Genomic DNA, 17,415 nt, shown 5'->3' on the forward strand with positions numbered 1-17,415 from the left:
AAGCTTTATCAAGCAGCAGCGCTCTATACAAGCTGCCGCTTTCGGCAGTCTTATTAAGGCTCTGATAATGGCATATCTAATCTAAACAAATATGAACTGGTGCTTGCATTACAGCTTGGAGGCAGCCAGCCTCCAGGAGACCGCCACGGCTGTTTCAAAAAGAGAAAAAGCTGGGAAAGGAGCCGTATTTCATCTCAGTGCTGTCCTGGTAATACAGCACAATGAAAACTTGGTAGAAACCAAGAGGGACAGAGAGTTTGCAGCAGCAGCAGCAGCATCCTTTCCCATCCCATTCAACCTTTTGAAGCAATGCAGCCATGTGGCCTGCTGAAGAAACCTTTGTTCCTCAAGGTTAAAAGTAATCAGACCAAAGATGTGAAAAGTGGGCAGCAGACCAAGTTTCCAGGTACAAGCACAGCAGAAACAGGGATGGCCCAAGCAATAGTACAGGTTGAGACAGAGGGAAACCCACCTGGGGATCTGTGATTGGCAAGCTTGTGACCAAAGCTCTTCAAAAAATGGCTAGGGGTTTTGGGGTGTCTAACTAGACCTGCATTGGAGAAATTCATAACCAAATCAGCAAAGGCCCTGGCTTGTAACCTTTCACATTTTGGCTAAGAAAATCCTAGTGTAGAGGCCAGTCCCAGCTTCCCAAAGCACTGAGGTGAAACCACGGCTTCACAAAGTCTGGGGAGTAGCTGGTGGGATAGATAAGAAGAATGAGGGAAGAGGCGGAGGTGCATGAAGACATTCCCAGGCCTTCACAAGGCTGCCAGGTACCCCATCCTGGGCTACAGCAAAGTGCCTCTCCCCACACAGCACTCCAGCTGTAAAGTCCTTTTCAGATTTTAGAGCTTAAATCAAAGTTTTGGTTCAAACTGGAGGAGGCAGAGAAGGATTTTTGCTGCAGGAGCCCTGAGACTCAAAATCCTGTTCCCCACCACAATGTCCAAATCGTCAAGAAGCAGTGCACGTGGGAGGGTGGTTTCCCAGTGCCCCGGCAGACACTGAGTGAAAGTGCTTAATTCATGGGAGCCGGGACTGGGAATCACAGGGAAGGGTTGAGGGACAGCAGTAACAGACTGCAACTGTTCCATAGGCAGCTACAGACATGATGGGGCCGTCTTGGTTATGGCAGATGTTATAACATGAGGCACCAGACACACATTGCCCTTTGGGAGGTTTGAGTTGAGCACCTCTTCTTCGAGACGTGTGTACCCAGAGAGGCAGAGGGGGTGGTTTTTGAGATTTGGCCAAAGCCATGGCTGAGCTGATCTGGTGTTGGTGATGTTCTTGCTTTGAGCAGGAGGTTGAACCAGAGACCTTCAGAGGCCCCTCCCAACCGGCTTTTCTCCATCACCTTGGGACACAGAGCATTCGGATACCTCCATGGCTAGGAGGAAGCTGAGAAGTTTTGCATGTCCATATCTTTGATTCAGGTGCAAAGAGCAGAAATGAGACACTTGTGTCCTTTTTTCTGACAAACTTCTAAGATCCTACGCTTTATTTTCAAAGCAACTTAAACATGGAAGTACCTGCTGGTACCTACAAGAAGTAGCCTCCTCAATAATTTTTGAAAATTATCCATGCCTTTTCTCTTTCTACAAACCAGGTCCAGGTTTTAGGTTATGGATTTAGTTTTAATCAAATGGTCAACTGACTCGGCCTTGTGTTAATGCAAATCAGGTGCATTTTCTTGGCCCTGGAAAGTTAAAGTGATGTCATGTTTTAAAAGATCCTGTATTCCAGTGGGGAGATGTACAAGTATTCTGAACTTTGCTATTGAGATTAAGTTTATCTCACCTGCTGTTTGCTCAGCAGACCTGGCTAGATAATAATTACCCTGGGCAAATTTCATTCACTAAGGGTTTCTTCTTTTTTAATAAGAACTTAGAATCATAGAATCATAGAATCATTGAGGTTGGAAAAGACCTCTAAGATCATCGAGTCCAACCGTCAACCCAACACCACCAGGCCCACTAAACCATGTCCCTAAGTGCCTCATCTACACGTCTTTTAAATACCTCCAGGGATGGGGACTCCACCACTTCCCTGGGCAGCCTGTTCCAATGTTTCACCACTCTTTCAGGAAAGAAATTTTTCCTCGCATCCAATCTAAACCTCCCCTGGCGCAACTTGAGGCCATTTCCTCTCGTCCTATCGCTTGTTACTTGGGAGAAGAGACCGACACCCACCTCGCTACAACCTCCTTTCAGGGAGTTGTAGAGAGCGATGAGGTCTCCCCTCAGCCTCCTTTTCTCCAGGCTAAACAACCCCAGTTCCCTCAGCCGCTCCTCATCAGACTTGTTCTCCAGACCCCTCACCAGCCTCGTTGCCCTTCTCTGGACACGCTCCAGCACCTCAACGTCCTTCTTGTAGTGAGGGGCCCAAAACTGAACACAGGGTTCGAGGTGCGGCCTCACCAGTGCCGAGTACAGGGGCACGATCACTTCCCTACTCCTGCTGGCCACACTATTTCTGATACAGGCCAGGATGCCATTGGCCTTCTTGGCCCCCTGGGCACACTGCCGGCTCATGGTCAGCCGGCTGTCGACCAGCACCCCCAGGTCCTTCTCTGCTGGGCAGCTTTCCAGCCACTCTTCCCCAAGCCTGTAGCGCTGCATGGGGTTGTTGTGGCCGAAGTGCAGGACCCGGCACTTGGCCTTGTTGAACCTCATACAGTTGGCCTCGGCCCATCGATCCAGCCTGTCCAGGTCCCTCTGCAGAGCCTTCCTACCCTCCAGCAGATCAACACTCCCGCCCAACTTGGTGTCGTCTGCAAACTGACTGAGGGTGCACTCAATCCCCTCATCCAGATCATTGATAAAGATATTGAACAAGACCGGCCCCAACACTGAGCCCTGGGGAACACCGCTCGTGACCTGCCGCCAGCTGGATGTAACTCCATTCACCACAACTCTCTGGGCCCGGCCGTCCAGCCAGTTTTTGACCCAGCGCAGAGTACACCTGTCTAAGCCGTGAGCCGCCAGCTTCTCGAGGAGAATGCTGTGGGAGACGGTGTCAAAGGCCTTGCTGAAGTCCAGGTAGACCACATCCACAGCCTTTCCCTCATCCACTAGGCGGGTCACCTGGTCATAGAAGGAGATCAGGTTGGTCAAGCAGGACCTGCCTCTCATGAACCCGTGCTGGCTGGGCCTGATCCCCTGGTTGTCCCACTCATGCCTTGTGAGCGCCCTCAAGATGAACCGCTCCATCATCTTCCCCGGCACCGAGGTCAGACTGACAGGCCTGTAGTTCCCCGGATCCTCCTTCCGGCCCTTCTTGTGGATGGGCGTCACATTGGCAAGCCTAAACTTCTGCATTTCTTTACTAGGGGAAATAAAAGAACACGAGTCCAGCAGAATATTCGCAGACAAAACAAAGAGGGGGTTTTTTTGATCATTGATCAAAAATCAGTTGGTTGCATTTCCAAACCTGCCAGCAGTGATCCATAGTTCACATTTATCCAACACACTGAAGCTGCGAGCATAGATGTATCTATCCACAGTAAATGAGGAGAGGATACCTGCAGAAAACAACTTGGGTCCCAAGTGGGGTGAATTCTCTCATGAGTTGCCCATTTCTGCCAACTACCAAAGGAGTCCTGAACAATTACATTCTCCTTTTAATATTTGGTGGGTGACATCCAGACCTTAGGAGCCTGGCCTGCCCAGGGGGAGTTCTCACCCAATTTCTGGTGGTTTTCTAAGTGGTTCAGCTGCCCAGATTAGGCATGATAACTATTTAAAAGTTTGTGGGACAAAACCTGGTGGGCTTTTCCAAATCCTATCTTAGGTTCAGGTCTCATTAGCCTGGTGGTTTTATCTCCTTTCAAGTTGGTATGTAGAGTGTGGTCCTGGGAATTCTGCAGTGGCTGAGATGGGGGGTCAGGGAAAATACCAGGCGTTCCTTCAAGCACCTAAGGTTGGATTCATCTTGGCTAATATGAAGTGTTTACAAATGCCCTAGTCATATAGGCTTCTTCTGGAGAGGCTGGAGGTGGATAGGCAGCCCTGGGACTCTACTCATGATGTGTTTCTCCTATTTCTCTCCTTCGGCTCATCTAGACGTCAGCTCAGAGGTACGCATTGCACTGCAAGTGGCTGGGGTTACCTGAGAAAGGTCTCTCCCCACTGACTTAGCAGCCACCCCTTCTCCCTAGCCTGCACTTAGAAATGGGTGAGAACTGGGCATCCGCCCCAGCAGTGGGATGTGGTCAGATGTGGCCGGTCCAGGAGTGCATCTCACTGAAAAATGAATGAAAACCACAACTCCAGGCTACTCCGGTCGATGATGGTGGCGGAAAAATGAGCCATGCAGAGCTGGAGCTTTGCCATGGTGATCACCCCACGGTGCATCGGGAGAGCTGGGCTCTGAAATGAGTCAGATGATAGAAAAATATTCAGGTGGTTTTTCAAGTCTGAATCACTCTCCCCATCATGCAAAGAGAGGGGACCCAAATTGCCTGGAGGAGCAGCCAGAGGTCCAGGGCATGAATGCGTGGGAGGCACACGTGTGTTTCCAGGTGGCCCATGGCTGGAGGACATTACCTGACGGGACGCGGGGAGCTGCCAGCTCCGGCTGCTGCCAGGGCCCAGCCAGAAAAGTCAGTCACCACTGTCCCCATGAAGAAGACACTGAAAAGGGACATGTGGCAGCACAGCCCCGCATGACCCCGGGGTATTCACCTGGGACAGGGGAAAAAAAGAAATGCAGTTCCTAAGGTGATGTCATTCCTGTTGGGAAGCCTGGGATAAAAGGGAAAAAAAGCTGTAAAGCTGTTTGGAGAAAGTGCTGAATCAACCCCCTCACGAGCGCTCTCTGAACCCGCCCGGCCCCTGCCACAATGCGGAGGGGCGATCTCCCCCGTGGACACCCCCCAGCCAACTTCACCCACCGAAGGGCAAAGGTTTTCCCTCTCCTGCCTTGTCAGGCAGACACTGCCTGTATTAATTAACCAGAAACCGAGGCTGAATCTAGCCCAGGCAGCATCACTGTGCATCGCTGCAGCACAGAGATTGGAGGCGGGCAGCAGCCCCGGGCTGAGCCTGCAGGAGCAGGACAGGCGGCTGCAGAGGGCTCTAGCAGCATCTCCAAATTGGAAGGACATAGATTTTTTTCACGCTTATCCGTGAGTTCACTTAAAAAAAGGCCAAAGATGTTATGAGAAGGCAGAATGGAAGAATTGCAAAGAGGAGAAGGCATATGAGTGAAAAGGGGGAAAATCTCTGAGCTGGTGACTTTGGGAGGGAGGAGGAATTCACTGAGGCAGAGGATGAGATGGGAGCAAGAAGCTGAGCCTGGGAGTCCAGACGCAGAGGATAAATGCTCAGACACCATGCAGCAACCTGGGACGCTCAGCCAAGGGGACCACACCGGGAAAGGAGCCCAGCCCCGAGTCCTGCTTTGGAGGGAGGAATCGGGCTCAGCTTGGAGGCTGCTGCTGGCCCTACTTCTGATGTGGCCTTTGGGAGAAATGGCGCTCTGAGGGCCGGGATGCTCCTTCAGTACACGAGAGACTGTGGCTCCTCTGGGGAAAGGAGAGGAAAGGGGTTTTAGTGGTGGCTCCTGGCAATAGCCTTGGTTGATCACTAACGGCACCGGTCCATCTATCCACATGAAACCCCTTTCTGGAGGCAAGGCCATAGTGTTGGAGTCTGAATTAAACTGCAGTCTTCAGGATGGGCCAGTTCAAGCCCAGGATTTGATTTTGAGTCGTGTTTTTTCCTTAGGGGACAATGATGATTTTGTGACTACTGCTACATCTGGCTTACACCAAAACCCACCATTACAGAGGACCGCAAGGCATCTGAAGGAGTGAGCAAGTTAGTCCCTGCCAGCGTGCAGCCACTACTCTTCATGCCAGTGCTAAAGACCCAGTGTGCACACATGAGCGAGTAGAAACCCCACCAGTGTCAGCTCCAGGGGACACCATAATCTTTTACCACTTTCTCCTCTTCCAGATGTGCGCTTCCAGACTGCAAGCTGATTAGATGATTTGGCTCATTCCTCTGATAATTAATCTCTTTGCACAATTATATTTTTATCATTCATTTATGGATGCCACGTTGCTACCTGCATAAAACAGGTTTATGGGAATTTCCCTGCCCCCACGTTGTAAACTGAGGTCTGTAAAATGTAGAGCAATTTATCACTGACCATTGCCCAGTTATATGTTAATGTTTGAACATGGCCATAAAAGAATTACATCATCTTACCTCTGACCAAGTTTTAGGGCAAAAGGACCTTATAAAACCAAGCTCTGCTTACCAGCAAGGCACTTTCTCTTGTGTTGGGAGCACAGAGAGCCTTCCCATCATGAGCTTCACTGGAAAGTATGAACTCCAGTCCCAGGAAAATTTTGAGCCTTTTATGAAAGCCCTTGGTAAGTGCCTGCATGTGCGGCGTGCTGCTTTGCCTCCACAGATCCCACTGATATTTGGGAGTCCAACTGTGCGGATGTGCTGACGCTGTAGATTGAAAACATCTCTCAGATTTCCTATTTTTGTCTGTCATCTTGCAATTGTTGGGGTTTTTAAAATGCATGTGCCTGGAGATGTGATCTCAAAATAGAAGAGAAAGCATCTCTCTGGTTGGTGGCTGGAGGTCAAGAGATGCTGGGTGAAATTTTATGGCTTGCAGGAAAACGGTCCCAGCAGTTTCTGCAGCCACGGGCCAGCGTGGCAGTGCTGCACACACGCGCTAAGCCAGCGGGACCTGCTTAGGGCGACTGCAGATCTGCCCTATTAGGCTGTGGAATGTGAGAGCAAGCAGGACATCGCTCAGCACGCCGTGCTGCTGCTCTGTGATGCCGCAAAGCCCCAAATTCCACCATTGATCAGAAAAATAGTCGGGTTGTTTAAAAGCTTAATGATGAATGTGGCTAGCTAGACTTCCACCAGTGACAGTGCCAGGGAATGTGCTCCTGCAGGGATTCAGGAGGCTTTGCACCACTTCTGCACAGTTATGTGCCGGAGGGGCTCTATTTGTCAGATCAGCTTCAGGCTTTGGGAGGAGATTTTAGTGAGCTAGTTCTGAGGGACCCTGAATCTCATAAAAAATCCACTTGGTTCCCTCCCTCTGCCTCGATTTATTCCATTTTCTCTGCTTGCCTCTCAGCGAAGGAAGGAAGACAGGGTTTCTTCTTTCCCTCTGATGCTTGGCCAGGGAGATAGCTGTTCTGCTCCCAGCCAAGTCAGTGGGACAAGGGAGAAATCTAGTTCCCACACAAACCCAGGATGACAGTATTTGTTATTCTTCCTCCCCAGCAGACTCAGGGCCTTGTGGCCCTTGGGGAACCATCATCCTTGTGAGGCTTTTCCACACTAGAATAGAAATCCTCCCAGCTGTGTGTCCCCAAATCCCACCGCATTCATTCGGCAGCAGCTCTGCCCACCGATGGCTCCAAGGTCCACCTAACATCTCTTGTTCCTGGGCAGGGCTTCCTGATGACCAGATCCAGAAGGGCAAGGACATCAAGAGCATCTCGGAAATTGTGCAGGATGGGAAAAAGTTCAAGATTACTGTGACCACTGGCTCCAAAGTGCTGCACAACGAGTTCACTATCGGGGAGGAGTGTGAGATGGAGATGCTGACAGGAGAGAAGGTCAAGGTGAGTGATCAGCTCCTCCTCTGCCAGGGCTGCAGGGGCTCAGGGACATTAAATTTCCTTCCCAGCCATTCCCCCTGCAGTTGGGCCAAAGGGAATGACAAGACCACGGATGTTAAAGCTGACACAGGGCAAAGACCTGGGTAATTCCCCAGCCTGGTTCTGTCGCTCACGGTTTGCATGCATGATTTAATATAATGGGAAGGGGCTAATTGCTGAAACAAAGTCTGCAGATGTGACTTGCGCTGCCCTGCTCCCTGCAGGTCCTCAGCAAGGCTCTTAGGGACACATTTCCGAAAATGACAGTCCATTTCTGAGCCACCTTCCTGAGAAACTCAGAGCCCAAGAATCTGAAGTTCCCACCTCCCCTCTTCGCTTTTACAAAACATCATACAAGCTCTCCAACTAGCACTTCTGCAGATGAAGCCTTGCATTTCTAAAGCTATTTTAATAGCCAATTTGGAAAATTGGCACAGCATTGTACCAGCTACTAGGAAGGAAATTAACTCTATCCCTGCCGAAACCAGGACACACTGGAAGCCAGTATTTTAATAGCTCATTTGGAAAAGGGGGATAGAGATGCTTTAGTAAATTTTTCTGACAGAAAAGGTCTGAAAGATTTGAGGTGGAAAAGGGTTGACTTTCTGTCATGTTGCAACATGAAACATATCCCCACCTTCGTTTTGTTGACTTAAAGGTAGTGCAGGAAAGTCAGCCAATGAATCATAAACCAATAAATCTCTCCTTTTAAGTCCCAGCAGCTGTTAGCTCGTCTGTTAGCCTTTTCTACTGCTTCTGTTTACGCTGGGTGAGATGATTTGGCAAGGTGAGGATTTATCACCCTTGAAACTGGGTCAGCTCCCGTTTCTGGACATTAGTTTACAATGGTTCATAAAATGTCAAGAGAGCGCCACCAGCAAATATTGCCTCTCACCTCTACCTCAGAAGACGATGATATTGCAGGGACTTTTGAAAGCAGGAGGAATGATCACCAAAAAAAAGACCCAATGAATCGGGCTCTGAGAGCTGTACCTGCTGTATCACGATTTCCAGCATCACTGAAGTCCCTTGCACATAAACTAGGGGGAAATGGCTATTAGAAGAGTTTTACCCTCCATAAATTCAGCAACTCGAGGGCAGATGAACATGTCTTACAGCTGGACAGCCAGATGAACAGAAATGGTTTTTGCTCGGTTATTTCTTTGAGTAATTTCAATGATCAGTGATAGCTGGCCCTGGGGGTGTCAGTGATGTCTGGAGTCTTTTTAGACGTGCAGCTCCTGGGGGGCAGAGACTCAGGAGATGTGCTTGTTCCCCAGAGAGCTCTCCAGCCATGACTGTGTTTCTGAAAGCTCCTTAAATTGTTTCCCACCTTGAATGAGACTCCCCCCAGCCCCACACTGTCACCCAGCTCCCCATCACCCCACCCCAAAGGAGGTTGTTGCAGTAATGTGCCATAGGTGAATGGTGGAGAGGAGACAACATGGCATGCCCTGGCCCAGCTCAGGTGGCTCTGCAGTCCTCTCCTTGGAGGTGTGCAGGTCCTCTTGATCTGGGTGCTGCATGAGGAGCTGCCCCAAGGAGCATCAGGGCTGCACGGAGGCACCAGTATTGGCGGGGTGAAAAGCCTTCTTTGTCCTCCCCCAAAACTCATGTGTTGGTGTGATGTCAAGGGATGCCAAGGATCCCTGCTCTGCCATCTAACAGTGTGGGAGTCGTGAGTGAGCCTCAATTTGAAGGGGAGAGAGGTAGGTACCGTGGCAAAATCGCACCCCTGTAGAGCCCAAAGTAAACATCCATACCCTTGCTGTGTTGTAGTCACCACCAGCACAACCCTCTCTTCTCCTCCTCCCAGGAAAGCCAAAATCACCGGGGGAGCAGCTTGCTCCAAACAGCTTGCAGAGGGGACGGTGGCAGCTCAGTACAGAAAGGGAAGGACAAAATGCAGGGGTTGATATGGTCTTCAGCAATAACATGAATGCCTTTGTCTCCTCCCCTCTCTACCAGGCTGTTGTTCAGCTGGAGGGTAACAACAGATTGGTCGCAAACCTGAAAGGGCTGAAATCCGTCACTGAACTCAACGGAGACACTATCACCAATGTAAGTGCAGATGAGAGGGGCAATGGCTGGAGTAACGGTGCATACAGCTGCCTTCAGGGTTCTGGCCCTACAAAGCCTACAGAGATGCTGGGGACCTTAGAGGGGTGCTGGAGCTGAGCACACGCTTGCACTCAGGCTTTGTAACCAAAGCTGGTCAGTTGGCCAGGCACTGAAGGCAGTTTTTCGGTACAGTCTGATCCAAAAAGTACTCTTTGAGACCCCAGTAGGCATTTCTGATCAAAGTTTCATGCAGTGAGGGCATGTTCCCACCCACCCAGATGTTTATGTGGCTGGGCATGGCACTTTTAAAGAAGAGAGGTGCAGCAGTTTGATCCCAGTTGAGGGATGCCAGATTATCCCTACCTGCTTTGGGGTATTCATGAAGACATCCAAAGCTTTAATAATTCAGTTTATAGGAGATAGACTGGGGACCAGTCCTGTTTTGATTTGCAAGACCAGATCCTTTCCAAGTCGATTTTGGAGCCAAGCGCCATGAAAAGCTAACGCTATCCATTTGTTTTTCAGACAATGACCATGGGAGACCTCACCTACAAGAGAATCAGCAAGAGAATCTAGAGACCCTGCACATGCCAATCATTTTACTGTGTAAAATGTGTCCATTAAAGTAAAATTTGTATTAAAGGCCTCATTATTATCATCAACCTCTTCGCTGTTGCTATAAAGAGATGCAAGCCTCCAAAACTCACGCAAGCCCTGGCAGAAATTGGGCAACAGACTGAGCCAAGGCTGTGCTGATGTCAGTGAATGGAGCTGGGCTAGGGCGCAGGCTCGGAGCCATTGAGTGACCCTCTGAGATGTGCTCCATGCTGATGAGCACTCTTCCAGCCCCTTCCTGGTGACAGGTGCCAGCATCCTGCTGGGGATGTCCTGGTGGGTCATGCACCCACGGCTGCCCTGGCTGGCTGGATGGAGAAGCACTGGGCAAGGAAAGGGCTCTGTTCCCTTTCCTTACAAACATGGCCAAAGTGACCACAAGGTGACTGGCAGGGCCAAAGGACGGGGAGGTTTAGATGGGCTCAAAAAAATGTCAGTGATCCTGCCTGGAAAGTTGCCTTGGGGAAGCAACCGTCGTGGGGGCAGTTCGGGTGTCCCAACTGCCATGCCCATCCTCACACCTCTGCAAAAGGATCCAGCCCTACAGGCTCTGGCCACTCCATCCCCATCTCCTCCTCATCCCTTCCCACCAGCAAGAGGGCCCTGGACAGCCTGCAGGTGTCCAGTGTGTGTTTCACCCCAAACTGCGCCTGATAAATTGGGTTGAACTGGAATTGAGCTCTCCTTCCAGGGTGGAATACAGGTTTTCTTTCCTGGCAGGAGATGGACACTGGTTGTTCACACTGTAGACACAGAAGGAGCACCACAGTCATCTCCCATGCTCTCGCTTGGCTGGATGGAGATGTGGTTTTCAGACACACACAGGAGAGGAAACTCTTCCTTCTTAGCTGCCTTTTCCAAGCCTTGTGCTTGGATGATGATTGGGAATCGTCACTGGGAAATGGGTGTATTTCTGTTGTGATATACCTAGCTGTGATGATGTTCTCACAACCGCTCAAAGCTGATCAGCATGTTAGGAAAACACCACCAGTGCCTCCTCACCTCGTCCTACAACCCCAATACGTGCCACTAAAGGACCCATTTGTCCTCATGTGCATCTCTACCATGACTCCCGTTTCCTCAGGGAAGGTTTTCATGTTACAGGTCGACATTGATCCTCACGCTAGGAACTGAACCGGTATGGTTTGTCACACTGGGCATCAGATGGGCACCTCATGGACAAATGGAAAGGCCTAGGTCAACAGCTCCTAAAAATTAGATGTTGGTCTCCAGTGAACTCATCTTAGATGTGGAGAAACACAAGCAAAATCACTTAATCAATTAAAATTTAACCAAGGACTTCAGGATCAGGACTTGTGTAGAGACAAACAGGCTTCCAATAAGAATGCAAATAATTTTATAACAGGTGGGTTTGCTTTGATTTTTAATACTAGCGGTAGAAAAAAGATGTTTCTGCCAAGATCTCCTCTGCTTTGAGCCCTCAGAAGATTTTTCAGGACTCCCCCAGCGGGTCCATGCTGTCAGACTGGTGCCACTGGAAACAATCCTTATGGATATATCACATTCCTATATCACATTCCCCATGTTTGGAGGTGCCACAGACGATGTTATCCCACAGGCATGAATTTGTTTCAAGCTCAGGGTTTATTCTTTCTTGTGGAAGAGGCTTGGTGAGGTCTCATTGCTGGGTTCAGGCATGACTTGAATCTTTTGGTTTTTGAGGGCAGCTTCCCTCATCTTGTAATACATGAGCTCATTCTGCTGGAACATGCGCAGCTCCATCTCCGTCTGGACACGCATGACCTGAGGGACACAACAGGTTATAAAACCTGTAACGCAGGGGATCTCAAAGCAAGTTAATAAAGCACTGCCTAAAAATGGGGACCGTCCTTCAGGGATGTCCTAGGCCATGTAATGACTGATGCAATTTAATCTACATGTCCCACCAGCAGGACCAAAGCTGACTGGACACAGATATCCAGTCACTTTCTCAAACCTGGTTACCTGTGTACTGTGAAGGTGAAGAAGGCATCAGCCCTTCCTGCCCCCAGCTCTTCCGCAGGCTGCTGGGAAGCCTCATGCTCCCAAACCTGATGCAGGGCCTAGAGGCAATGCTGTGCAGAGCCAGGGAGTGAGCGTGCTTCCCATCCACACCCTGGGCCTGACCCTTGGTGTGACCCATCACCGGGGTGGGGGTCACCTTGTGTGGGAGTAGGCAGGAGAGGAGGAGGAGGATGCTCAGCCCCTCTTCGACCACATCATGGTCGCACTCCTTGCAGCCCAGGATTCACTGTGAGCAGAGTCATTCCTAGTGCTGCACTATGGCAGAGGCTCAGAATAGATTTTAGGAAATCTTTTTACACCTGTCTGTGAGTTTATTCAACCCTTGGTTTAGAAGCACAGAGATAAATATGTGCCATATATCCACCGTTTTCCTCCTGAAGTACATGGGAAGGGAGATACAGAAATGGAGGTTCTGGGGTCTTGCCCTCTGCTATATATAGGCAAACAGTCAACAGACAGGTTGGCTTTAGGTACTAGATACTCATTTTTATGATGATATAAAATTGCACTAATAAAGGTTATAGTGCTGCTATAATGGGGACTAAGACATCAATAAAGGATTTCATTTGGTATCATAATTTTTTTGGTTAATAAAGGAGAATGCTGTAAAGCCAACAGGTCACATCAGGTGAGTTAAAGGCTAAAGAAATTGTAGATCCCCAGCTGCAATTGTAAATAGTTCATCACAGCCGAGCAGATGTAATTCCCTGGGATCTGCAGCTCCTGACCCTAAGCTAGGAAATACACCTATCAGTCATTTGAGGAAAAAACACATTGCAGCTTAGAAGGACTGGGGAGTAGTAAATAAAGAAGAATGGACACCGATAAGGAAAATCAGTTGGTAAACTAGGAACATCCACCATACATAATTTGATATTGTCAAAATGTAATGCCATCCATCCAAGAGCAGAGAAATCAGGCTGTTTGAAGAATGGCAGGCTCTGTCCTTGAGCACGGCAGTTTCAAAGAAGATTCAGGAGCTCAGTGGCCATTTTTAATGTATGTCCTGGTGCAGGATAAAAGCTATTTTTCAGGGATGAAAATTTCCCGTAGGAAGGGACATGCATTTCCCAGCAGACTGTAACATAATCTAGAGAAAACCACAGCACTAGTAAGAAGCAGCCAGTACTTGATGAATCTCTCAGCTCTTAGGTGTGGGTTGTTTCTACAGCTTGAATGTAATTTTGCCCAGCCAGCCAGCAGAGACAACAGAGGAGATGACACCTACCTCCAGGTCTTTGGTAATTGGGTGGGAAGGTCCATGGGTTATCAGGAGAATGGCATAGGCTTTACAGATCAAGCCATGCCCGGCTTCAATGAGACCAGCATGCCAGTGAGTCACTCCTGCCCGCATCACAGCCATCCCCAGCTGTGCGTTGTTGGGATGGTATATTTTCCTGGAAAAACATTGAATAATTTTAGTTCAGGAAAGATCTGGGTTCCCCAGTGTTTGTCAGTGATGTGATATGTTTGCCAAAGAGCAGACTGTTTACTCAAGTGAAGAGCCCATTGCATTCGGTGCCACTGAAATGTGCAGCCCTGCTTAGAAAGGGGCAGGCATGGGTTACACGGGGACACGAGTTATACGAGGACGTGAGCTGTTGTGAAAGAGGATGAATGACCTGCAAACAGGGAAAGTTGGACACCTGGGTTGGAGAATGCCAAGCTCTGTCATTCCACATTATTTAGGCACAAACAAAACCCAGATCTGACTCGACAGCCCAGACGGCACCAACTTAACTTCAGACGCTTAATGACATGCCTAAATTGAGAATGTAACAACCAGCAGCTTCTCATTCAAAGTGGGGAGAGAAACGGGTGGTTCCAGAAACTCCAGAAATGTTCACCTCATCCCCTGGAGATGCATCCTTGCCTCCAGGGACTGTAAGATCTCTGCAGTCCTCACTCTGCACTGAAAAACTGAGGAACAGGGAGGGGAAGCAATTTTCTGTGTGTCATTCAATTAGCTCAGTGCAGGGCTGGGACTTGAAGTGGCTTGGCAGGCTTGCAAGCCAGGGAGGTGACTCTGTCACCCCTCTGAAAAAGAACAAAATATTACAGGCCTTTTGGGGTAGAACTGACCAAAAAGACAAGTAATGGGTATGAGATACTCTCAGCAGGAGGGTGAATGAGATGACAAAATGGGCTTTTCTCTCTTCTCTATGGTTTCCATTACTCTTTTTTTTTTCCTATTTAATACTCATCAGTCCTGTAGTAAAACCTCGGTAATAATAAAGTACATAATTTTTACTGTGAGGTTTGTCCTGGATCTATGTGAACTAAGCCTGAATTTCTTTTTTCTCACTGAGCTTTTACCACAGGACTTGTGCATACTAATTAGCCAACACAAAAAGCCATTTATTATTCAAGAGTGAAAGGATATCTTGAGTGACAGACGTTTGACACAGTTTCTCTTTTCTCTGCTACTTCCCCTTCCTGCAGGGTGCAGGGGAACAGACCATCTCCTGCACCATCTGCACCCAGGCTCTGCGTCTTGCTACCAGGGCAGCCCTGAGATGCTTCTGAGACAAAGCAAAGAGGCTAATAAAAGATGTACCCAAACCATTTGCCAGTTACAGTTTAGTAAATCAAGGTGTTTGGGAGCTCTTGTGCATTTAAGAAGGGGTCCCTCTCTGGTGATATAATCAGGTCCCAATCTGAATGCCAGCACCGCTGCCCTGATGGGAGCAGACTAAGAAAATTATTCCTATAACACGCTGCCTAACATTGCATAACCACAGAGAGCTGCCGAAAATAAGGCACAGACATACAGGTAGCCGTCCACCATCCTCTTGGCATAGTCAGCTGCTTCCTCAAACATCTGGAGGTAGGAGAGCACCTCGGAGGCAATGCTGAGGATCCTCAGGAGGTAGATGTTCGTGTCCCCCAGCACAGGCTCCTGTTTCTTCAGGCACTCGCGGCACAGCTTCACGACCTGCATCCGGGGTAAGCAGGGAGAGGAAGGGAAAGCCAGAGCACCTTTCGCCCCAAAGCTGCCACACCAAAACCCTGTGGGTTACATGGTCCATACAAGTCCTAGAAGCCAAGTCAGCCTCCATGAAGGTTGAGGAAGATAGGATATGCTTTTATTTGTTGAAAAACATCAGTCTGGCAAAATGATTGGTGCTCAAATCTTCCTCTCCCAGGGTTACATTCATAAAACTGGTGAGGAAAAAGTGATGTCTACTGTTCAGGAGAAGATCCCAGGAAGTTGGGTTTTGTCAGAGACCAAGTGCCTACAGGACTCTTACACCCCAACGCCATCCACCCAACCTCCTACAAGCACTTGATGCAATGAATGCTCTTAATGACCCCATGGGGCTGGGGACACGCAGCTGCACTGACCCATGCCTGTCTGCTCGGCTGCATCACAGCTGCACCTAGCCCTGACCCAACATCCAAATCTCTGCTCTGGGGACTTCAGCGTTTTCCCAAAGTAAGTTCAAACCCGGAGACTGTTGCTCAACCTGGAGTGTTTTCCTGAAGCTGTTACACTCTGAAGAGAACAATTACATATTTCCTGGGTCAGCAAGACGAAGAAAGGAAGAAGTGACTTGAGCTCTCTCACCCTTTGCCCTTGGCCTGTGCTCCAGGTGGGACGTGGATCTCCCACACCACATACTCGCCCTCAGCACCCAACAAATGAGCAACATGCAGGAGCCAGGAGGTGAAGAGGAGATCAACACAGGCAAACATAGCCCACAGCTTGATGTGGCAAGTCTCCTGACTGTCCTGTCCCTCTCCCAAACCCACTGTCCTCCTTTTTATGAGGCTACCTGGCAGAGCTGACTTGTTACACTTGCCCTGTAACTCATGTTTTTTGCCCAGGAGGCCCTTGGTTCAACACCTGTGTCAACTGGAGGTGATGGAAGACACTTGAGTCTTCTTGTATTATCACTACGAAAGAAATCAGTCTGGGATGTTGTCTCAGACATGGTCGTGCTTTACAGAGGGCAGAAACCAATGTCAGCTTTTGCAATTTGAGCTGCCAAGAGGGCAGGAAGCACATGGGGATATTCAGGTTACAGCAATGGGGCTTTGTTTCATCCTTAAATCATTGATGTAGAGAGGGACAAAACCTGCTTTCCCTGGCAGTGCGTATACAGCAAGAGAGCAAAAGTACCGGGACTCACTTCGTGGTAAAGTCCCTCCATGCGGGCCTTGTTGATCTTCTCCAGTGTGTCCTTGGAGAACTGGATGACCTCCTTCACCGTCTCTGCAGAGGGCTGGGGACAACGTTAAGAAAAAAGGTGAGGAAAACGCACTGCTTGATGCATGCCAAAATACCCTGGTTGAAGGGATGTTTGTTCCGCAGTCTGGGAACCCAAATCAGCTCAGCGAGATGCTTCCCACATCACTCGCTACCATCCTATTGCTGGCCGTATATCCCAGCGTGCCTCCTCAGACCTGCCTAAGACTGAGCTGAAATGGTCACGCTACCAAATGGAGAGGTGAAGCTCCTGCTGACTTCAGCAAGAGTGTTGCACATCAGGGTCATGGCCATGTACATCTTGCATGCATAACTGGGTTCCTTGACTCTCCCCTCGACTTCTCTCCTCTGAAAAAGGGACAGAACAGACCCTGCAACTGGGAGGTCTCACAAGATGCCAAAGAGGCTGTGAAAGCCACCGATTGGCGTGTGTCAGGTGCTCCCAGTGCAGCTGCTTGAGAGAAATGAGGCTCTTGAATGAGAGATGGGTGGAATAAGGAAAGATCACTAAATTTTACCCACTCTGAGAAATGCTGTCATTAGGTCTAAACACTATAAGATGATTGACCTCAGATTTCAGTTGCATCCAGAGAGTGAAATGTTTTCCCACACACCTCAAAGAAGTCTGGATTTCACCGTGCATTTGAAGGCATGATGCACATTGTCCTGGTTTTGGCTGGGATAGAGTTAATTTTCTTCCTAGGAGCTGGTATAGTGCTGGATTTAGTATGAGAATAATGTTGATAACACACCGATGTTTTAGTTGTTGCTGAGCAGTGCTTACACTAGTCAAGCTTCCCATGCTCTACTGACTGAGAAGGCTGGAGGTGCACAAGACACTGGGAGGGGGCACAGC

The 17,415-nt window shown here is 49.1% G+C and overlaps 2 protein-coding genes across 3 annotated transcripts in view; one reads left to right on the forward strand and one right to left on the reverse strand.

Annotated features, from left to right (window-relative positions):
• The first annotated feature begins 6,288 nt into the window (after positions 1-6,288).
• Positions 6,289-10,351, forward strand: FABP1 (fatty acid binding protein 1). The gene is made up of 4 exons (XM_076337560.1): positions 6,289-6,385; positions 7,440-7,612; positions 9,617-9,709; positions 10,235-10,351. Exons 1-4 carry the CDS (start codon positions 6,319-6,321, stop codon positions 10,283-10,285), a joined length of 384 nt encoding a protein of 127 aa, XP_076193675.1. The 5' UTR covers positions 6,289-6,318; the 3' UTR covers positions 10,286-10,351.
• A 1,313-nt stretch (positions 10,352-11,664) lies between these two features.
• SMYD1 (SET and MYND domain containing 1) overlaps positions 11,665-17,415 on the reverse strand; it is a 28,123-nt gene continuing 22,372 nt past the window's right edge. For both annotated transcript variants that reach the window (XM_076335704.1, XM_076335705.1), the window contains 4 exons: positions 16,483-16,575; positions 15,121-15,284; positions 13,578-13,746; positions 11,665-12,088 (listed from right to left, as the gene is read on the reverse strand). In XM_076335704.1, the coding sequence (XP_076191819.1) occupies positions 11,930-12,088; positions 13,578-13,746; positions 15,121-15,284; positions 16,483-16,575 (585 nt within the window). In that variant the 3' untranslated portion in view covers positions 11,665-11,929. The remainder of the gene's footprint in view (positions 12,089-13,577; positions 13,747-15,120; positions 15,285-16,482; positions 16,576-17,415) is intronic.

The sequence above is a fragment of the Aptenodytes patagonicus genome, chromosome 4 (genome assembly GCF_965638725.1).
Source record: "Aptenodytes patagonicus chromosome 4, bAptPat1.pri.cur, whole genome shotgun sequence".
Taxonomy (NCBI): Eukaryota; Metazoa; Chordata; class Aves; order Sphenisciformes; family Spheniscidae; genus Aptenodytes; species Aptenodytes patagonicus.

Coding starts and splice junctions, on each gene's coding strand:
- FABP1 (XM_076337560.1), top strand. CDS start 6,319: ATGAGCTTCACTGGAAAGTATGAACTCCAGTCCCAGGAAAATTTTGAG. Junction 6,386..7,439: donor GCCTTTTATGAAAGCCCTTG/GTAAGTGCCTGC, acceptor GTTCCTGGGCAG/GGCTTCCTGATGACCAGATC. Junction 9,710..10,234: donor ACGGAGACACTATCACCAAT/GTAAGTGCAGAT, acceptor TTTGTTTTTCAG/ACAATGACCATGGGAGACCT.